Raw genomic sequence first — 24,017 nt, forward strand, 5'->3', positions numbered from 1 at the left:
ATCTGTTTCAAAAACTGGCTTGGAAGTAAGTACTGTATCTCATAGCACAGTAAGCAAGTTCCGATAAGAACACAGGAAATACATCGCCAGACACCACAGCAAATAACTGCAAGTTGCTGTTAATGTGGTGTCTGCAACAAAATGGGAAGGAAATTAAGGAGGAAAAATGAAAAAGAGAAAATTTAAGTTAAAGACGTTGTTTTACAGTATCACCTCCCCACATTCACAGCCATCCATTCTGCAAGCACTCAGACTCTCCAAAGTTCAGCATGTTTGCCATACCCTGTTTTTCAGTGAAGCAGTGCCATATGCTTCTCAGCCACCACAGTTAACAGGGCCCTGTTTGAACCTAAACTCACTTAAAATTCAGTTCCAACATTGGCATCAACTCCAGAGCAGTACAGACAGCTCCCAACTAAAAATCCCTTCAAATGCCACAGCCAAATGTGAGTGTGTTCATGGGTCAGAGCATCTAGTTGCACAGACCAGCATTCTATCAAGCTACTTGCTTTTACTGCGGGTCTGGTTCTGTTGAAGCGCTCCAAGTCTACATCACACCTTAAAAGCTTATTTCAAATGACAAAGAAGTTGTCTCATTCACAACATTACACACAGTTTATCAGCTGCATGCTATTTCTTTTAGAACAAACAGGGTGGCAGGGAATTTTTAAAAACTAGAAAGAAGGAAAGTGAACATATTGCTATAGAGACAATCTTCTACAGCACTGAGCATAAAGAATGACCGCACTATGAACCACAGGCACAAAAGAAGGACTGAGACCAGATGGGTTGCTACACATGTATGTCAGTGCAAAATTTTTGCTCAAAGTACAAGACAGAAGAAAGCTGCTAAATTCACACTAATTAATGAGACACCATTTAAAAATGACTGCATTTTTGAACAAGCAAGCAAACAGGCACTGACAAGATGATGAATGAAACTGATGTACCTAATTTGATTTTAATTACTAATAATTGTGGAGTAGCATATTTGGAAATACAAATGAGAACTCAGTAATGACTTGCAACAGTAACTGCTATTAAATCTTCGCTGGTATCAAAAGGGAGTCATGGCAATTACTCTGCAGGGAAAAGAAAGTTCACAGAAAACACAAATGATTGAGGCTCTAACATCTGAAGAAAATCAGGCTGAAAGGGAAGATCGATTTATTATCTGAATCATTCCCCCCTCCAAGGTATTTTATCCTTTCCTTCCCATTTGTTGCACAGTGATGGGTTCTGTTTTGCCAGACTCTGCCAGGCTAAATCTTGAGATTCTAAAATAAATGTATTTTCATCCTTAGACGTCATCCAAAAACAAAATTCAGTAGGAAGATTTTACAGGTTTTACGAGTCCAGGTGTGAAGATCTTTGAATTAGTGCAGACAAGGGCTGGGCGGCCTCAAGCATCGCACGTTGCAGAAACGTGAGCTTACTCCACTTTGGCCATATTAGCACTACTGCCTTATTGAGACCAAAAGCTGCAGTTGGTGGGATATCGAGTAAGTCTGTATCAGGCTAATCAACCCCTCAGGAAAGTCTCTGCTGCTGCAGACAAATCTTTGGGGCTGGAGTAGTATGTTTAATTCCACCTACCCTACAACCCAGTCTGTTGCATGGGCAGCCCCTCGCCCAATATGAACCCATGCAGCAGCTTTGACAATACAACTTTTCTTACCATTTAACATTACTGGATGTCATCCCAGTACACCAAGAATTTTGAAAGATTTAACCTTGCCTGTTCCTCATCCAACTTACAGAATTTTATAGCATTATTTTTGGCAGATCTTCTGCTTAGGACACGTGTCAGTCACAAAGTGCCAGATGCTCTCACTGGCCACCCAGATCTTTGTCCTTCAGAACACTCCTGATCCCCTGTGTCTGTCTTTTTCTCTTCCTAGTCTTCTCTAGTCTAAATTCTCTTTACTCTCCTCCTCTTGAACTCATAGGTTTCTCTTTTTCTCCTATGTCACTTTCCCTTACATCAGCCTCCCTTTTTCCTCTACAAAATGCACTCCCTCCTCTTTCCTCAGTGACGTTATTCGCTCACATTCTTCTGATGAAGTCATGTGCTTTACAGAGTTGTTCAGTGTAAACTTCAACAGAGAGGGGGGAAAATACAAGAACACAATACGAAACAAATAACAAGAACCCCAAAGATTTTCAGCACCTCACAACTTCAACTGAAATCAGCAGTTGAACACTTGGTGCTAAAAATCAAATCATGCCTAGTGTTCAGTTTAACTACGAGAACTGTTTATTTCACAAGTATAACTACTGCAAAGAAGCACACAAACACACTGCAACATCTACAGAATATAACATTTCTGTCCCTATTCATAATTTGAATCAGTGAATTCAACTAGTAAATGAAATAAGGTTTATTCATAACTGTTTGTTACTGGATTACGTGTTGGAACTGTTCCTCTACTGTAATGAAAAAAAATGGTGCGTGGAAGACCGTGCGTGTTAATTATGCTAAAACATGCACATTTATATAAATAAAAGGCAGCAAATTATGGCACTCTGTCCAAAATCATTACTTAAGTGCAAATATTTGCTATTGAAATAATTGCTCAGAAAGTGTATTTACATAATTTCTTAGCTGATCAAAGCTACCACTTTAATTAACAGACATAGTCGGCATGCTTGTGTGAATCTGACAAACAACCCTAACCATGTAATCTCAAAGGATGAACCAAAGGGAGTCTGTGGATGGTAATTGTGGATAAACTATTACATACATTCTTCTTCATAAGCTGAAACAAATGACTTCAGTGAGAGATTTAATTAATGTCTGGCAACAATAATTTACTGTAGCAGTGAACATTATACCATACATGTTTTACCTTGAAAATGTTACAGATGGAATATTTGCATTCCTCAAAAGAAGACTCACAAACGTTTCCTACAGTGGACCCACTTCCAAGTGGCTTTTTCAACTACAGCCCTAAAAGCTCAGTGCCTTGCGCTGCACACCTGTGCAACCAAACAGCTAACGGTAAAAACTGCTTGATCCTGTTATACCAGCACGTGCTCTCCATTCTGCTACCTCAGACAGACCTATTTTGCTGCCAAAGATGAGCAGGAAGCCAGTCAGAATGTGCAGAATTTTGTGCCTCCACCTGAATGCCAGATCAGTATGACTGAAGATACGAACAAAGAATTTTTGTGGTAGCTACATATACACAGACACACACAATAGAGAAGAACTTACAAAGACCCGGCCTCCACATTTGGCCCTCGGACATAGAAAGGAACTCTGATATCAAACTCATACGGCATGGATTTTCCCTTTACCAGCCCAAACTGACCAATATGATAACCATGATCTGCTGTGTATATTATGTATGTATTGTCCAGTTCACCAGTTTCAACCAATGTGTTGTAAATCTGAAAAAAAAAAAGGAAAACAAAATAGTATTTGTTTCACTGAGGTGCACAATATGCAGGTATTGGAGATGATTTTCAGTCTATGATGAATCTACAAATAACAGCAGCTCTGGATGTCACTGACTTACCGCACGGATCTATTCCAAATAATTTATAACCACAAAGAATTTACTGATTGAATATTGCAGCTATGTATTACAAGGCAAATCCCCATTTTCTGTTCTTAGGTAAACACGTTAACATCCCATAGTTGCTGAAGTGCTTGGGTTCAGCATTTTGCATGAGAACTGTCAAAACAGCATTAAGTACAGTTTTGTATTTGATGTTATTTTGATAACAGAGATGAGAGTTTCAAGGTGACGAGCATTCCTGAAATTCTCTCTCCACCTTTATCTTTTTCTGTCAGCAGGCAATTCGAATAAAATGACAGCATTTTGCATCTCACATTTCTTTAAGCAACACTTAATGATCTTGCCTTCAGACAAATGAGCGCTCATTATGCAGAATATCTGCCAAATCTCTTCCAGATAAACACCACTCAGTCTCACCACAGCCACAGAACCAACACAGCACCTCTTCTCTTATTTTTCTAGTTGTGGTTTTTCCTATATTAAAATTTTCATGTGAAATATACCAACTTGAGCACCACAGATCAATTTTTACTTAGTATTTTCACTTGCCAGGGTCCTAAAATGGCGTGGCACTGTCTAAGTCATGTCTTACACATTTCAAGGCACAACAGCACTGAAAAAAAAGCCACTCTTTATTGTTATTTTGTTGTTGTTGTTGCTGCTGTTTTCACTTTCTTTAATACTGAAAGATTGTTAGACACAATTCAGATGAAAAGATCAGACCAATTTGGGGATTACAACTAAAAACAACCTGACCAATTTTTCCTCCAGTGAAATACAGATATTAAATTAATCCAAAGACAAAAAATTTTGCTACACATAAAAACGAAATGTGGCAGTAAAATAGATAATCTCCTCTAATACTGATATCTGATGTATCTAAGCAGCTTCATTAATCTGAAGTACAGATCACACTTGCCTGAATCAGTAATTATAAGTCATTACTAACAAGTTCATGCAATGGCATCCAGATAACCTCATCTTTGCCTTCCAGGACGGCTCTTATGTTATGCTCTATCATTTTGATTAAGAATGCCAAGAGATAAGCAGAAAATTGCAACACCTTTCCGCCTTCTTACAACTGGCAACAAACCCACTGTTTCTCACAGTAGTTATTAGCTAATTCAGACATATCAGTTCAAAGTTCCCATTGTTGCATAAAGCAGATTTAATTTTAAAAGAAAACAGACATCTACCTATATACTTATTTACTTCTAGCATTTAACATCCCAGGTGTGATTTATCATGGGATTGTTCCTTTTTTAATCTCTCTTAATTTTCTCAGAGAACACAACACCAAAATAGGTGCAATGTCACAGATATGTTTTCAACAGGCTGGAGGATGGCTTTGCACGCACTACTAGAACATATATGTTTAACATTTAGGATTAACATTTTGTTTTCAGTAATGTGTCTACAGCAACAAATTAGCTGACTTGGAACACCCAGCTATTTAAAAACTGAAATAGTACTTTATCTCTTACCTGCCTATGAATCACAGTTTGAAGCTTAACTCAAGAAACAAACCCATATTGACCTGAAAAGTGATGGCTGATCTTACCATCTCCATAGAATCATCCACAGACATGAGTGTCTGAAGGCGCTTTCTCTGTAACATGTTAGTGAACTCCATGTGTATAGGTTTCATGGGACCCGTATACCTCATTATCCAGTGTTTGTCTGGGTTTGGAGCATAGTTGTAGCTGGGAGTGCTGAGAAGCAAAGAGAAAAGTAGATTATTTTAGCAGTGCAGGAAAAACAACAACAATGTATAACAGTAATTTCCATTTCATCAACACTACAGGACTTACTCTCTGAGGTACACAAGAAAATATTAGATTGAGTTCAGAAGAGTTTTGTTCTTTAGGTTCTATAGGAGATAGGAGAAAACTCTGTGAGGAATAAAACCTATTAAAAGAGTAAATGTTGTTTTTGCAGCGTCATCAGACTAACACAGATATTTTTCTAGGCCAAGACACCACCCTCAGAAGTTTAACTTCACAACTGGGATGTATTAGGACACATTATCAGGTCAAAAAGCATGGACTACTGGTCATTTTCTACTCATGTAATTAATTGCTTTGCTTTCATTCTGCCCACATTAGCACAGTGCAAGCTGTTTAACAATAACTATAAAACATGTGGAGAAACTTCTAATATGCTTTGTTAATCAGCTTTTTTCAATTTAATATGACTGGCTTCTTTCATACTTCAGCACTCATGTACCCAGAGCAGCAGAGGCACCCTACCTGGTGGTATCAAACTGCATGTGAGCTCATGGCAAGCAGAAGTGGATATATAGCCAGATTTTAAAGACCTGCCAAAAAAAGCAGGAGTGAGGGGAAATAGGACTGTATTTTGTCAATACTTTCAAGCCACCAACTCATTTGCAATCACAAGAAAAATTCAAATTCCAGCGAGTTCAAACTAAAACCAGACTAATCAAACTCCTTCTAAAAATCCCAAGAGGTAGATTCAATATCTGCCTGGAACGTCACGGCCTCCAAATACTCATAATCTTGTAACCATCAAAGTGATGAGGACAAATAGCACTGGTTGCCCATTATCTCATGTAGTTAGCAGTTCCAGACATTGCTCTTCTCTTCACAATTACATCACTCTAAGTTAGCCGAATCTAAATAAAAGACTTCTTTTGGTACACCATTATCATGATGTTGACTCTTTGTATCACCAGCTCACTTCAAAGTTGTATTTGTAGCATATATTTACAATAAATACTATTTTTATCTACCACAAATATCCCTTTAAAGCTTTTTTTATTACTTAAGACTAAGAACCACCTCTGTCAGTTTCTTCATGTCCTGGTTCACACCCACCTCAGGTAGAGCCTGAAACATTAGAAACTACTTTTCCTAAATGATCTCTTGAGTCTCTTTCAATTGAAGCAATAAACCCACTCTATGCAAAAGTGCAAGCTGGGAGGATGACACAGTAATACAGGAAGAAAATAGCAGATACTCAGCTATTTTCTTCTTCCCAAACACAACTTCCTGACAAACTCAGCTCCGGCTTGGCAAATATCTACACTGTTTTTGTGTGTGCAACAGAGTAGCAGGGTGAGTTATAAAGACAAACAACACTAATATAACATGAAACCTCTCCTTGAAGTTTGTGTTTCTAATGTATCTTTACATATGACAGGTAATCTTAAGTTTTTACATAAATATGGAATTAATAATCCGACAGCTCAATGTTCTATGCAGAAAGCCTTTGTTAGATGCTATCTGAAAAATGTGCATAAGTGGCAAATGGAAGCTTCTTCATATAGGGAGGAAAGGGCTGGTGTTTATTCTCTGTGCATTGTTAATAGCCTCTTGAATTTCAGAATGTTATTGTGGCTGAAATGACATTGCTCCTTTGAAAACGCTGACAGTTATGGAAACTGTTGCTATGTGATGCCCAGAATGAATCAAAAATGCTTGGCAAACTCCTTTTCAGCTTACTTTGTGATTTCCTGGCTGATTTGAAACCTCCTGCTGTTTAATCCAACCAAAGCCCATGATTTTCTTTGATTACTACAAATGTAACTCTCTTACACTTAACAGATTTGTCTGTCTTATAGGAAAAATACACGAATGTAACATTCCTAGAAGTTGGTTAAGATAACCTCTTCAAGAGTGATCAGGTGATAAATCTGAGTCTGACTGCATTTGACCTTGGAAAAGATGGGTGGTAAAGTTTACCCTCTACAGAGATAACATTTCTGATCACTGTCAAACTGCCAAACTGTGGCATTCTCTGCAGCCCACAGCACAGGCAGTAAAAAATGAGAAGTGGCCATGCAGCCTACAGATTTGCTTGCTGAATGCTGACTGACGAGGATAAATTTCACGTCCGATCAGAAAATGCACAAAAATAGGAGTTCTACAGAAAAAGGACAGTGACTGGGGCATAGGGTACAATACTCATGCCAGCCAGTACATCTAACAATAGAAACATGAGAACAACAGCATAAATTAGCAACGGAAATAAGTACTGGAGATCTCAAGCAAAGGCACACACTGATTGTCAGTCTATTATAGAAAGTCAGCAGCACAGACTTTAATAATGCTACACAGTGCAATGTGTCCAGCATAAGCATTACAGGTGTATCTTCTCTCTGTGGCACATGCAGAATTCGATGGTACTGACACAAGCAGAGGTATTAAGCCATGCTACATGGTGCACTGCCTTATGGTTTCAGGGCTGGGCAATGACTTTGTTCACGTTACTGCTTTAGGGCAATTCATAAGAAGTGCTCTGATCTTTCTCTGCTGGGTCCACAAGATAACAAAACTGTGAGAACTGCGTACATTGTCACTGGCAAAGAGATCTGTCACTGGGATGTGGGAACAGAAGGAGTAATGGAAACCAGAGAACTGATCTGTGCAGACAGTGAAGGAACGTTAAAAACAGATTCACGTGACTATTTTATAATCACACAGATAAAACTGCACCTTAAACAAACAAACAAACAAACAAAAAGATGTAGTTTATATTTTTAATTGCAGGCCTTCCTTTCGGCTCCAATTTAAATGAAGTGAAAAAGCTGAAATGGATTTCACTGGACTTTGGATTAGTCCTGAGCAGCTTTAGCTACCAGCTGATTATTTCAATCAGTTATCAGTTCCTTCACAAATCCAAAACAGAATGGAATTCCTCTAAAAAAAGAACAAAAACAATCCCCAAAACCAGGCATGCAGGAATAAAGTTACAAGTGATGAACATCAATGAAGGCACAAAGACATGAATTAGAAAAATACTGATTTTTTACAGTTATGCTTAAAGGTAAATGAGGTGAATAATTTGATTTATCAGCACGAAAGGAGATCCTGTACTGGAGAATCACAGAGCTGTACATGCAGAAAGCTTCCATAACTATCAACAAGAACTATCTCACCATGGTACTGTATTGGAGCTTATTAAAACATTAACTTGGTAACTTGGCAATACTGGTTCAAGTACTTCAGTTCATTTCAAACCCCTGTAGAGTATCCTTTACAGACATATCAGATCATTCAGAAACTGACAGTCTAAGGCAGTCTCTCTTTTGATATAAAAATAGGAGGAATAAATAACGCATACTATGTGATTTTGTAATAGCTACAAATTACTGTCCAAGGGATTCCATGTGAATGATCCCTCCCAAAAAATCTCCAAAACCTCTTCCTATAAGTTTGAGACGAAGTCATACTAAAAAAAAAAACCACCAAAACCCACCCAAAATTTATAGTCCTGAACCTGGAAATACCAGGGTTTTATTTTTCCTTACATGTGTTGTGAAGCATTAGGAAAGAGATGCGAATATTGAGGGGCTGAATCTTCAGGGCCATGAGGGGCAGCGTGGCTTATAACCATCAAAACAGGCCTGTGAGGATACATCTTCTTTGATATTCTGAAGAAGGTAATACTGTCATTGGTTATCAGATCAGTGAGATAATCCTGCAAGTAGAAGGAAAAGTATAATGAGACATTTCAGAAGTAGTTTCAAGTTGGGGTGTGATGGGAAGGGGTGGTATCATAAAAAAACAACAGGAAAAAGGAAACTACTTGGCTCAGAAAGGGAACAAGGAGAAGGTAAATTACAGGCAGTAAAGCACACCAAATGATTCTCTCCTCACTGCCCAGAAAAATGAAAAACAACAGAAATGAAGAACAGTGAAGAAGCTCAAATTGGGCTCTTTCTTCTCAATGTAAAGATCACAGTACTAAGTATAATTACCAAGTATTAATGAAAGAGAAAGGAAAACTTGAAGGAAAAATACAGGCTAAATTAGTTGCTCTTTGATGTTGAAATTTTCAATGCATGCAGACCAACCCCACACCACAAACATGCTCTTAAAATTCAAATATATGTTAATTTCTCTTCATCTCACTCTAAACCAAAAGTCTCTGAGCCTAGAAGATGCTGGAGTGATTGAACCAAAAACTTCTTTCTATATTACAGGTACAATGACAATCTGATAGAGATACACCTCTATCAAATTAATCACTGATAACTTAGAAAACCTCCTTTGTAAGACATGGACAACATATTTTCTAGTAAGTAGACACTTCTTCTGGCACCTGCTGGGACTGCATACATTGCAGACAGTCCCCCCTTTGCTGTACGATGGGAAATGCTGTGAATGCAAACAAAACCAGAAACTGAACTTAAAAAGTTGGAAGAAAATGAAAACAAAAAAAATAGAGTAGAGTAATTCCTATGGGAGAATCTGAAAGAATTTGCAAAGATTCAATTTTCACAGGATAAGGGCTCAGCAGTTACTTTGGGGGACAGAATCAGTCATGGTTATTTCTTTCAGTTCAACTGGCACATAATCAACATGAATTATTTCAAGCAGATAGGGCCAAAATACAATCTCATTATCACATTATTTGCTGGAAAAGTAGGTTTCAAGCAACACAAATGGTCAGAAGAGCAGAGAAATGACCTCATCTTTCAGCTTGTTTGTTCATTTGAACTCTAGTGTTAACACTGCCATGTACTGTTTATTATCATAGTTGTGTATTAGGCAAGAATATAAAGATTGTAGAAATATTTATATTTCCATCAGACCTTTTCTTTTAATTAACCAACTCAGTAAGAAAAACTGAACAGAATGAAAACCGAAACATTTTAAATTGTTACATATACAAAATCGAGTCAAGGATCTTGGATTGTAGTTTCCCATTGACTTTTTGTTACCATGGGGAACACTGCCCTATGAAATCATTTGCCATGTAAGGCTGACTTCCACCACAACATTTTTGGTCGCAGGGCTACAAAGATTAACTCTGATTCTTCATAGATCAGAAGGGAAATAAAAGACAAATACTTCTATCAGTTGTCTATAACCCTTAGCAGCTGGTAATAGAAAAGGAAACAGTAGAAGCCTGTCAAGTTTTATCTTTCAGTACAATGTAGATTCAATTAAAAATTACAAATGGGTGATGGGAAGGAGAAAATCATATAGAATACAGTCTTTTAAAGAAAAATCTGTGAATGCATTACTGATGAAATGGAAATACAGAGGCAGGAATTGTGCACAACAAAAGAAAGTGAACTTAATCCCTGCTAAGCAAATACATCTTAAAAATCAGTATCACTGCTAAGTTATTACCGAAGTTATACGCTACTCGAACTACAGCAGGTTACTGATTAATTTATTTATAATTACATTTCAGCACAGCCAGTTCCTCTGGGAAGTTCACACTTTTGGCTGAAATAAGATACACTCCGGACTGCAAACAAGTAAGAGAGCTGTAACAATAATTAGCAGGCATTTTATTAAGTTTGGCTGTGGTTTGTACAGTATCCTTGAAAGGATGTTAGGAACACACGCACCTGCAACAACATGGGGAGATACACATTTAACAGTTGGTTTTTCCACTCATTCAGACAGCAAAGTCTGAATTACCACAAAATACAGCAGGATACTATGAATTCTCCATTATATTATAGCTGTGAAACAAGTAAATTAAATTAACATAAAAACATGGGTCTAGCTGGAGGGAACTGGATTCTTATCTCATTTATGCTTGTGTAACTGCTGAAATCAGTTCTATGCCAGGGGAATAGATGGCAATCAGATTTAGCACAAGATAATTAAAGTACAAAGAGGAGAAATAGTTGTCATGCAGCATTTAAATCCGTTTTCACATCTGCAGCTCATAATACACATCAGCAGTCTCAGGATGTTTTGTTTGTTTCTATTTCTGCTAACAACGCTTTCAGTAATATGACCCTCACAGAACAGAAGATAACAGAAAGCCCAGACATGGAGCCTGCTGCATTGTAGCTAATGTTACACAGAGCAGCTTTCAAGTATGAAGAGAATTCTTTAATTAGACCGAAACCATAAATTGCAGCTATTTCGCAGTCACATTCAACAAGAAATTGAAATAAATCCGTAAGACCTACCCTGGAGTAGTCAAATCCATGTTTCTCCTTCACTCCATTTCTACAGAGTGTGTAGTTGTAAAATCGAGAATTTTTAAGTAATCCAACCCATTCTTTCCAACCAGGAGGCACATAGGAACCATTATATTCATTAAGGTACTTCCCAAAGAAAGCTAGGGGTAAAGAAAGCAGAAGTACAGTAAGAAACACCTCAAAGATACTCAGTCATATTCTTTCATCTCTCTTGTGACTGGAACATCTTCTTTAATGTAAGTTAAGAGTTCGTTTCTTTTTGATTTAAATTCTGAATACACATGACACACACTGCAGTGCAGTTACACTTGTTTTAGGGGCTGGTATTTTCAGACTCCTACCAGCAAAACACAATGTTCAAAATAGCACCAGTTGTCACATTATCTCATCCTGCTCTGAATAACCCAATTTAGCTACGTTTTTCATTGTGGTTACACCCACTCAAGGCCTCCACCTAAGAACTGTCAGAAGCGGTGAAGTCACCAATAAGAGGCTGGCTTAGGAGAAACGATGACACACAAGAACCATAAACATGATGAAATTTTAAAATTGCTGCACAGAAGAACTGAAGCAGCAGCCTTGCTTTGCAGAACAGGTACAGAGTAAGTGCAAGGATTCTAACAGAATGCCATCCAGACACTTGAGCCCTCTTCCCAAAAGAGTTATGCATTTACTAGATTTGCTCTGTAAGCTGCAAATATACAGACACAAATTATTTTCCAGAAAACAGTTAAGGACATTACGTTATATCATCACTATGTCAATGCAGGACAAATTAAACCCTGTTCTTCTGAATGTTTTGTTTTTTGAAGCTTCCAGGCAGAAAGCTGCTCTTGGCCTGCAAACTGTGATGTGATTCAGCATCTGAGTTTTCATAGCAGAGCTCACACCTGAAGTTCTGAATGCTCTGGCAGTATAGCTTAGCACTACTACAAAGACCAGCATGAAGACCTTTTGTTCTCCTTGGCATTACAAATATTTTTAATTCAGAGGCAATAGTGCTGCTGCAGCTTGCACTGATCTCAGATTAAAGCTCATCTCAAAATCTAGGAGTTTTGAGCACACAATTTTCAGCTCCCAATTCTTGAATTTTTTTTTAAGCTTTCAGCCCCAGCATCTGATAGCATGTCTTCTTGTGCTTCTGTACATACAAGGAGTGTGTGCACACTGCACATGTACAGTGAGTGTGAGAAGGGCCAGCCTCACTGTAGCCAGTGGGATTGTGGCTACCTGTAGAGGGTGGAACCTGTCCAAAAGATCTAGTGAGAAATCACAGTACATAAGAGTACAGGAGAGAGCTCCACGTTATTACTAGAGAGTGATTTGCTTTTCTATAAAATGGGGAACATTACCAGCATCATAATTTATGACAGAACAGAATGGAATCAATTTATAGGGAGCAAATTAACTGTGCACCAAATACACATAAGATCCAGCTCACAGCGAATGTGAGCGCAGCAAGGTAGAGGTAGTGGTAACAGAAAGACAAGCTTCTTTCCAAAGCTTCTCGTCTCCCATTCAATATGTTATAATCCAAATATATTCCAACAGATGAATCTGGCATTTCTGCCCACTGAAACCACTCAGTTCCTAAAACCTATGGCTGAAGAATTCAGGAAGGAGGCACTCTGTAATGAATTACTGCACTGTTGTTCTGCAGAGGTGTTAAAGTCTGGTGGAAGTTCCTTCAGCACCTTTTGCACACCCCACATTGCATATTCGGGATGTCGTCACACTATTTCATGGATGTCAACGAGCTTCAAATAATTCTCCCTGCTGTTTCCAGTGTTCCATTACACATCTTTTACCCCCTCCTCCCTGTTTTTCATTCTTTTAAAGGCTTGTTATTCAAAAACTGTTAAAACATCTCTTCTCTGTACTACAAAATATTGGGTTACAAAAAGCTCTCTTGATGCTGATGAAAGATTTTCATTTTGGATTGTAAAGATTCTCTCCAGCATGTTTTTCCCCTCCTCAGATTAGTTCATCATTAGAGGCAGCTGCTCAATAGAGCACATATGCCTTTGGTACATCCAATGCCAAGCTGCTCCAACATTTCCTTAACAAATATTTTCAAAGACTGCTGTTTTGATACGCTCAGCCATGTTCCTATATCCAGCCTATGAAAGGATCATTAAAAAACAACCCAGTGACTGTCTGTAATAAATGCAACAAAAAAGTGATTCCCCTTTGCTTTAAATACTACAGAACATAGTTTCTCCTAAGACCAAAAAAAACAGGATATAGAAGAATTGAGTCCTTTGTACACTGTTACCACTTCCGCAGGGTTCCTAACCTTTCAAAGTTCTTTTCTCAGGGTTTCAGTCTTCAATGAAAAGCACCTGGAAAATCCTTTGGTACAGAGTGGAATGTTTACAAGAGGTCTCAGGATTTTTGTTGTTGTTGTTTTGTTATTTTGCTTCTTAGTTTAAAAGAAATAAACAAAAAAACCCTTTTCCTATATGGAAAAAAAAAGAAGTCGTACAAGTAAGAATTTGCCCTTTGCTCTCAATTAACACAAAGGTCTGCTCTGAATGTAACACAATTGCAGGCAATTAGGTACACAGCTCCCTGCTTAAAAAGCAGATCTCACCTACTTAAAGAACAGGCATCCCCATATAAAAAATGCTCCAAAAGACCTTCACTGGAAATATTCAAGCTAGTTCTACCATATACCATAATCTACCAAACTCTGCAAGGTTGTTTCCACACCTCCTCCTCCCCAACCTTTCCTTTAATAAGCTGGATATAACAACTCTGCAGCTCCCACAGTAGAAATGAAAACGTAGTGCAAGTCAGAGATTTAACACTGTGAAACTGTCAGAAGATCAGAATTACAAACACAATTTCAGTCTTTCATTAGGTTTCCTTAATTTGGCTGTTCAGATCTAACTGACCACAGTCAGTCTTCTGTTCAGTCTGGAGAGAAAGAAAAGAGAACAATCAGAAATTGAAACAAGTTGCTCAAAATGACAGCACAGTTCTCATCCTGGGTGTCTTTCAGGCCTGGGCTGAAAGAAGTGCTCAGCAATATGGCCTGACGCAAGCTTTTGGGCGGGTGGGTAGACAGAAGATCTCTGAAGGACCCTTCCAACTCAAATTATCCTGTGATGGACTACGTGAGTAAACAGGTCCATCTTTAGATGATCTCTGATGAGATTCCAGGATTTTAGACTTTAGGAAGGTATTTGTAAATATTCCTGCTCTCACAATAATTCATCAAGCTGAGAAAAAGTAAAATCTTTTTCTTTTTTTTTTTTTTTTTTTTTTTTTTTTAATATTCCTGAACTATAAGCTCAGAAGAAGTTCTATCACCCATCTGTCTTCTGGGAGTCTTCCCTCCACATCCTTCCCAGTACTCAGTTGTATGCACACAGTAGCACACCATTAAACTGCACTTTCCACTGTGACTATGAAGCTAAATTCATGTTTTAAGCTACTGACCCTCTACTTTTAACCATGAATGCTGTGTACTAAGTACTTCAAAGAAGCATTTAAAGCATCGTCCTTCTGATACAGCTAGGCAGACAGCTTCCCAGGTAGCGAGGCTTTGAGTTGCAAAGTCCTACAGTTTAACAGAGGGATTATTATATATTTTTTTTTTCAGAGTTCAAAAATCTTCTACTTCTATATCTGATACTAGTTTTTCCTAACTCAGAGTTGAACAATTATCTACAGCTGAGCTGTGTTTTGAGTGGGAAAAAGGGCCTTTCTGATCTCATTTTTTTGCTGTTTATCCAGCAAAAATTACTTTTAGTACTTTTTGTCCTCTAAAAGACAATCAAAGGAAGGCAAACGTGAAATCATTCTCACCCTGGCTAAGTACACATATAATGAGCATTAAGCCCAAAGGTCAATTCAATTCTACATTCACACCATGGCCAAATATACTGTTAAACTGAAAACATATAATGGAATTCACCCAGTGGAATTAATGGATTTACAACAGAAGTAATACAAGGTTCTGCAATAAAATTTTGTAAATTAGTATAGAATTTGGTTCCACAAGAGAGATTTTCTGGAAACTTCAGTTCTCATGTGGCATCAAAATAACTGACACAATCTTCCAAAACTCTTGATTGTGATTCATAAAATGCAACGGTGTTAAAAGCAACATTGTACAGTGACTGGTAACCATCGCAATTACAATATCCTACAGGTTTTCATATTGTGCTGGGGAACTAGCATGGTAGTAGGACAAAGTGAATGCAGAATAATCTTTATGATACCTTTGTCCCTCTTCCTGAATTTGCATTGCACATTCCATGGTCACAGCCAAGAACCGGTGCCAAGATCTATTCAATGAATCAGAGGAATTGGCAGAAGGGGGCCAGATGAAGCCAAATAAAACAAAAGCACTTAAGCCAAATATTTTGAAATGGTCAACAAGGAATCAAATAGAAGAATGGTAACAACGAGCCAAATCTCTCTACTTTCTCAGGTGAGCAAATTCCCAGCGGAGTCACTTGGCTAAAGCTGCCTCTCGCTAATGGCTATGGCACAGCTTACAAAAGTTTAAACAGAGCTAGAATTGTAAAGCATAAATTCCTCTCTGAACACACGCACACACTCTGAAAATTGAAGGAAAAAACTCTAGAAATAGCAATCTTCAACTTATCAGTCTTTTATAATAATTCAGTACAAGATGACTCTCAGTGCATTGCAACAGTATCGTTTCCTATACTGAGCAGTGCAAGAGAAGGGCTGGCCATAAGGTTCAGAGTGATGCTCACTGCCACTGGTCAGCCTGCTCATCCCCTGGTCGTCAAGCCTGATCATTCAGATCTCTAAAATGTTTCCTTAAACCAAATTCAGAAAGACAATGAAACATTTTAAGACCCACCATCAGCTATGACCTTTCTTACACATATTATGGTCACAGAGAATCCTAACCTTTAGATTTTTCCTCCTCTCATCATATTGTCAACTGATTACAAGGTTCCAGGGAGCTACAGAGATATGCTGTGAAAGAAGTGCTTCCTAGATTTCCACAAAGCCTGTTTCCTTTCACCTGGTATTACAACTGGAAGAACACCGATAAAAGAGTTCACAAATAAAAACAATAAAGTCTTACAAATTCAAAGTCCATAGTCAGCCATCCTGTGCATAACACATACACAAGGATGGGAAGTGCTATTATTCTTAACTTGGACAATGAGGTATGGGTCTCATGCTATTAAAGTATACAAAAAGATACAAAGATATTTCAATTCAAAGAAATTCGAATTCCACTTCCAGAACCTGGAAGCAGAACCTGTCTGCAAAAACTACACTGTAGGCATTGGCCAGTCTTTAAAGTTATCCGTGTTCTTCTATGGGCTTTATTGACATGCAGTTTACTTTTCTGTCTTTGAACTCTCATACCACAAAGCTTTTCCACTGCCTACTGATGTATGTTTTGCCTCTCTGCAGCACAAGTGTACAAGTATATTGGCCACATGGAACACCTGCACCTTTGGGCATAAAGCAAAGATGAGCTTAGGAAAATTATATTCAGTAACTTGACAATGTAAGTTAAATTTAAAGAAAGCCACGGAACTGGCTTTTGCAAAAGCAAAGAATGCAAAAAGATACTGCAAAAGAAGATAAAGCCAACAGGTTTTCTTGAAAGTATTGTCATCTTAAAAGATCTAAATTAACAAAGATTTAAGTTTTTTTCTCAAATGTGAAAACATTCCCTTTAGTTTTCTGCTATTCTGAACGCTATGAAATGGAAATTTACTTCTGATAAAATATCAAGCTATGAATTGCTTCTTGCTTGAAATGATAAATCAATACAACAAAGCTATTACACTTCAAATTGGCATCCTATCAGCAGAATACAGTGCAGTAGGGTAAAAAAAGAAGAGGTGCTTCTCACAATCTACAACATTTTACGTTGAAAACAGATAGATTAGAGGAATAAATAAGAAAGAGGGCATGAGGGAAATAAAATATGGCTGGAAAGAAGCGAGCCACAGGCACTGTCTTATTTCTGTAGTTGTGGATGCATTCATCTCAGACTCCTGGAAGGTTTTATTTGATTGCAGGCTATTTCGTGGATTTTACTCAGTGAGTTATTCACTGAAACGCACATATTCCTCTCTCTGGGATGGTTAAAATGTGCATTAAATAACGTAAAGCTACATGCAGAAGACGGGTGATAAAACAGTAGCTATATAGATGAGTTTCATTTCTACAATCTCTGCATAATCATCAGAACATAACTCTACTTAGTGCATTCACACCAAGTTATCATACATCATAACACGTTTAAAGTGAAATTACTGAGGCACTGAGCTCAGTTCATAGAAACAGAGGGAAAAGACTCATGCGTCCTTGATTCCAAACCAACTGATGATATAGATGTGAATTCAGAGCTAGGAAGAAAAATGTCTTTAACACACACGAAGCAGGAAATTCAGAAATATGTTTTGCGTGAAAATGTCATTCTCCAAAATATTTGCAGGATATTCCATCTCAATAATTCACTGCCATGGACACAAGCCTGCCCGAAGTAGAAACATGGATGTGTGTTCAGGGTGAACATCAGCACACTTCTTACATCCTTTCCAGCACAGGTTCTTGGTTTACCTTTACAATGACTACTACTGTCATGATATATCCAGTAGGCTCAAGCTTTCTTTCACTTCATTTTCAAATCTAATGATCTCAAGCCAAGTAACAGATACAATCTGACAGCCCTAGATAAGATGATTTTTCTTTACAGAGAGAAAAAGATATAAGGAAACTAATTTACTTTCTAGTAAAATAATTCAGAAACGTGATACCCAGTTTTCAAACATCACCCATATGTCTTGGAGTCTTAACAATGCAGTTCCTAATTGTCCAAATCACATCTAAAAATCACATCTGACTCCTAAGCCACTTAATTATCATAATAAAAGATGGCCTTCAGATCTTCAGTAGCTGCCCTGCATATAGGACATCATTCTGACTCAGTCTGTTTTATTTATATGCACACAACATGATGGAGAATTGCAGTACAGCACAATGACTACAATATCAGAACGCTACTCAAAACTTTCAACTCTTCTTAATATTGCTCTTTACATGTAATGAGCCTTGCAGAAAATACTGCATTATTCTGTCTACTTCTGTCTTCAGTTTGACTCCTTAGTTTACCAACTGTTCCCTACCAAAAAAATTATACACAAAGATCAACTTCAGTTAAGTTCTTAAATCCAACTATTGTGTAGAGTGAATTCTGCAGCAGCTGACTGATAACCAGAGTATTTTTCTCCGGATTTGCATGAAGATATCAAAACCTGGCTGTATATTTTTCATGTTCATTCCTCCTTTAATAAACATTTACCAATGGCCTTTCTCCTCTATCTTACAATTTAACGTCGAGATCAGTTAAAAATGCCAAAGGCTCATACAGTGAAGTGGAAAAATAATTATTTGAATGCAGTCGACCACTGTGTCATCTTCACCTAATATTAGAGGGAGGAAATGGAAGGCTGTCACTGAATTTTAATGAAGTCATTAGTTAATTACTGTAAATCCCTGTGAAAGCACTAAGAATGATTATTACTTTTATTCCCAAGAAATTTATTATAATGGCAGAGACAGACCTCCAACAATGACTTTTCTCTAAGTTCAGAATAAATAAATGGTGAAGAATGACGTATATTAATTAATTTTTTGCATAATTCAAGAACATCCTTCCATCAGAGTGAGATACTGACATATTACCACACAGCAAGCAGTGTTTTCCTTTTTTAATACGTTAACTCAACTTAATAGTTAGCTTTACTATAGGGTACTGCTCAAACAGGAATGAAGATGATAAGTTAGTCAAGGCATATACCATATTTGCTGCATAATGTGTCATACTACACTCTAACGTATATTAATAGAATTCTTGCAGAAAAATCACTGAAACAACAGTATGAATCAGTGAAGCAAAAGCAAGGCTGAATTTGGCCCACCATCCCTAATTCTACTGAATTTAATAAGAAAAACATGTATTTTAATTTCCTGACTGCAGATAAGACTGACAAGATATTCTGGAATCAGTCAACAGCTTTAAGACCAAATCATTCAGCCAGCCAGGCAGATGGAAAAGAGAAGCTTTTATATTAAATAACATTTCAGGGAAAGTTTAAGCATGTATTCTTATAAGATATAACATTATTTGTTGTTGTTAGAATCAAGCAAGCAACAAAGTATTGCGCATTTTAAAAGATGTTTCATTCAAAGATGTATATATTCACAAAAACAGGATGTTTTCTTTGCTGTGAATGTTTACACAGGAACTTCTGGCAGAGAAATCCTTTGACATTCAGAAACATTTGTCACAGGGTCTCTTTCTTTTCCATCACAATCATCTGTTGCTCCAGGCTGAAGTACCAGTAACCACTATTTTAAGTCCCTGATAATTCAGATGCTGCTTACAGGGACTGTTCTAAAGATTAATTCATTAATGGACTTGGCTTGTTCCAAGAAAATGCCTTTCTTGCCCCAAACCCCACAATACATAATGGGACAATGCTTTAGACTGACTGCTTATTGAGATTAGAGATCTGGAGTCTGCATGTATCAGCTATATAATGAGAATGTGGCCTTTTAGTTGCTGTTCACGACACTTAATTTTTACATTGTGAGACAGGTTAATGTAAAGGAAGACACACCTTTAACGTCTATTGCCTTGAAGACTTCCATTGCAGGAGGACAAGTCAGTCATTGCACTGTCACAATATTTAATTGATTCACATAAAGCAACAGTGTGTCTTACACATGAGGGTCAAAATCCTGACTTACATGCGGAGACAGAAATTCCCTTGAGCTCAGTATCTTACTTTCACCTCTATACAGCCAAGTCACTGGTTAGTAAAACTTTAAAGTCGAATAATACAAAGGTGGCAACCAAGGCTGAAGATAAGAAACAATTACAGGAAAGTTCCACCTTCTCAATCTACTCTCACACATCTTATTTGAAACTTGTGGAGGAGAATCGTACACCACACTGATCCCTCCTGCCTGCAAACCATCAGCATGTCTCCCAAAGGTCTACATGGATAAAAACCACAAACACCTCAGGAAAAATACTACAATGCAGGATGACCAGCAGAACTGCCTTTTGCAACAGAACAAAGCACAGGGAGATCAGCATTACAGAGAAAAGGGCAAGAAGATGTAAAATGAGTGACAGAAAAAGGGGAAAATATATAATCAAAACAACACAAGACTGAGGGAAGCTTAAAAGCAGTAGGAGAGTAGTTTTTTTTCTTTCAAGAGTAAATAAAAAAGAAAATATAAAAGGAAAACACTGGAAGGCTTGGCCTATGAATTAAGAAAAAAAACAAGCTATCCAGCAAAATGACAGCTTTCCCATTTCCGAGCTGTGAGCTTACATATTAAGCAAAAACCTGCAAAAATCGTATTCACCGTGACTGCTTTTTCTTCTTCAAGAAAACAAACAAATAAATAAAAGCAGTAGGAAGCTAAAGCACATTTTAGCAGGTTATGCCAGCAACACCATGGACCTCTAAGAAATAAATCTATAAATTAACTCGTGCTTTCCTGATTTACTGCAGTCATGTTCAAGGACACCCCGTACCACAGATGTTACTCAGAACATCCAGAAATATCCTCCTAACACGTTACTTTTGAAACTGTCCAAACTGTATTTCCAAAGTGCCATTTTCTGCTGTTTCTCAAACAGGTAAATTCTGCTGAGATCTTTGGAAATAACAGCTGAAAATAAACACTTCCTTGATGCTGGCCAATCCCTCATATTGGTTAACACAAGGTTTTATTCAGAGACCAGAAATTAATAAAAACCTTCAGGAATGGCAATATTCATTTAAATTTCTGTAACAGAAGATCTTCATTTGCGTAGCTTAACATGGTCTCATTTACACCTTAAGATCACTTTGTAACTGTAAAACTATTTCTCATATTCCAATACATTCAGCTTGAAACTTTCACAGAAACAGAAAGATAATAGAGATTCAATATAAACCTCCAGTCTAAATGTAAGCATTCATATAAAAGTATAACACCTAACTATTAGGATATCTGCAACAGCTGTAGAAGTCGGTAGACCTTGCAGGTGTTCAAAATATAGCTGCTACATATAAAAAATTACGACAACAAACAAATATCAGCAACACGAAACAAATGAAGAATAACTCTTGGTGTGGTATTTATACGATCACCGCAATTAGTGCCAGGAATGATAAGTGGAGGGAAACAGCAACCAATTAACTCAGTATGCACGCTTCCCCTAATTTACTTCTTTCCACATTAATTCAAGTCTTTATTTTAAAAAACAAAACAGGGAAATTACCTATTTGTTTTAAGACCAAACCTTTACAGTAATGGCACACACAACACACATGAATGGTTACCAACTACAAAAAAAGATCTTAGTGCAATTACTATTTAAATTTTATACTCTGGAAGCACCATCAAGTTCAATCTTAAATTCAAAGCATGAATATGTACTACCAGTAATAACTGAACTACTATAGCAGATATACTACAAGTAACAAGCCTATTTTTTTGACATGACAGAAAGCATTTATTTAGCAGGAAATGCAATTGTAATTGGCAAGAACCTAAATCTCATGTATGCAGAATGCAGGAAGGAAACAAGTGTGAAACAAGTGCCCCATATTTTCTGAAATCCTTTCTACAGGATCTTTCTTCCTAAGGAGCACACTGTGTACAGGAAGAATATTTGTTTCTCAAGTGTACATATGATTTTGCTGATTGTTTCTCAGATATTTTACCTTAAACACATTTCTGAGAATGAACTGCCAACAATCCACCTGACTGCTCTGCCCCAATGCACAGAAGGGAAATATCCTTCTCTTACATTCTTAGTTTGATTAACTTATCTGTTCTATGCAAAATTCAAATCATTAAATCACTTCCATTGTATTTCTCCTCTTTTACAGGGCATGTTTTACATTTTCTGTGCCTAGGCAAGACATTCTGTTCCTATACCATACATATTTACTCTTTTGTAAAGGTTGATGACAGAGCTTTTTTCTGTTGTTTTTTTTGTTTACATGTCCTCATGTAAATGAACAAGGAAGCTAAACCTACAACCTACATGCACAACAGAAGCTATGGTATTCTACACTGCTGCAGTCCATTATGAAAATGAACTAAAATATTATGTTAGCCTCTGTACTAAAAAGGCTAAGGAAACTTTCAAGTAGAGTTAGTCTTGATCTTACCTGTCCTATATCCTGTGTTGTTGAGATACACAGCAAATGTACGTATTTCATGCTGAGCCTGCCAGGATGGAGAAGAACAGTTCTCGTTGTTAGTGTAGGTGTTGTGGTTGTGGACATACTTCCCCGTAAGAATAGAGGAGCGAGATGGGCAGCACATTGGTGTTGTCACAAAGGCATTGATGAAATGAGCACCTCCATGCTCCATGATCCGTCTTGTTTTGTTCATTACTTGCATAGAACCTGTAAAAAGAAAACCATCTCAGCAATATTTTCCTGTTTCAGTCATACCAGCAAAGAGCTCAGAGGCTCCACCAGAATCAACCACAGGTAGTAACAGCACTGTGATTTCATAGGAAACCCAAATCCTAAGAGATCACATTTTCCCCCCCACTTAGGAAGTTTTCCCATGGTTTTGAGAAGGGTAAAATAGTCAAATCCTAACTTAAGATTGAACTCAAACCTGTTGACATAGATCATGAAGATTTCTGAATTTCTCTCTAAGCTCAAGATTTCCCACTGTAACCTAGAGTGTCTGCACAGCCTTTATGGAGCCACTAGTACTGTTCCAGTAGCTGAAGGCAAGACTCAACATGAGTTAGATTGAGATAATGCAGCCTGAGGGTGAAATTAACTTTGTGCAACAAGTCTGACCTAAGTTTGTATTATTTAATCCTTGGTTTCTGAAGATACCTGATGCACTGCCTTTTGCGCCAGCTTTCTGCTCCTGCAGTACGCTTTTAGCTGAGAGTTGTAATCACAGAACTGTTCACATGGAAGGGATGGCACCAAACCCACTGTTCAAGCAGGTCTATTAGAGTTTTCTGCTGCATAAAACACTCTCTTCTCTCAAATTAAATATTAGCAGGAATTATTTCCAGAAGAGGTAGCAATAAAACAGAGCCCTCATTAGAATTTCCATAACTAGCTCACTGAGTTCCTTCTATCCACTTGATCCATTTTGATAAAGGTGTTAGCTAAAATTCTCTAGATTTTCTAAGGTTTAGTTTTATATTATCAGGTTTTAGATGAGTAGTTGGGACACATAACAACCATAAGAACAAGTGGGTTTTTTTGCTTTCTATAACTGTGGGTCAAGAAAGTATGCATTTTGGGAGAAGTCTCCATTTCTTCAAAGGCATTAACACAGTTAACAGTCAGTTATGCATCATGTGACTCTGAAAACTGGATGTTTCCTCTGTGTCATCTTATGAACTAGACCAAGAACAAGTAGGCTGACGAAAATTCTGCCATTCCAATATTAAAATACATTTTAACAACTCCTTTAGATGACAGATACATCTGTGCATAAATAACAGCACATGTTAAGGCTCCCCTTGGGGATGCTAACTGTCTTTAATCAAACTGTTGTAATGACAAGGACCT

General features: G+C 37.5%; 1 protein-coding gene across 15 annotated transcripts in view; it reads right to left on the reverse strand.

The window, feature by feature from the left end:
* Positions 1–24,017, reverse strand: part of SULF2 (sulfatase 2) — a 129,833-nt gene that overhangs the window by 24,299 nt on the left and 81,517 nt on the right. For 14 of the 15 annotated variants that reach the window (XM_072350491.1, XM_072350483.1, XM_072350490.1 and 11 more), the window contains 5 exons: positions 22,635–22,874; positions 11,428–11,579; positions 8,797–8,966; positions 5,086–5,236; positions 3,218–3,393 (listed from right to left, as the gene is read on the reverse strand). In XM_072350491.1, coding sequence (XP_072206592.1) covers positions 3,218–3,393; positions 5,086–5,236; positions 8,797–8,966; positions 11,428–11,579; positions 22,635–22,874 — 889 coding nt within the window. Of the gene's footprint in view, positions 1–3,217; positions 3,394–5,085; positions 5,237–5,773; positions 5,842–8,796; positions 8,967–11,427; positions 11,580–22,634; positions 22,875–24,017 lie in introns of those variants that run through there. The other variant, XM_072350495.1, reaches the window with a different exon arrangement.

The sequence above is a fragment of the Excalfactoria chinensis genome, chromosome 15 (genome assembly GCF_039878825.1).
Source record: "Excalfactoria chinensis isolate bCotChi1 chromosome 15, bCotChi1.hap2, whole genome shotgun sequence".
In the NCBI taxonomy this organism is placed as follows: domain Eukaryota; kingdom Metazoa; phylum Chordata; class Aves; order Galliformes; family Phasianidae; genus Excalfactoria; species Excalfactoria chinensis.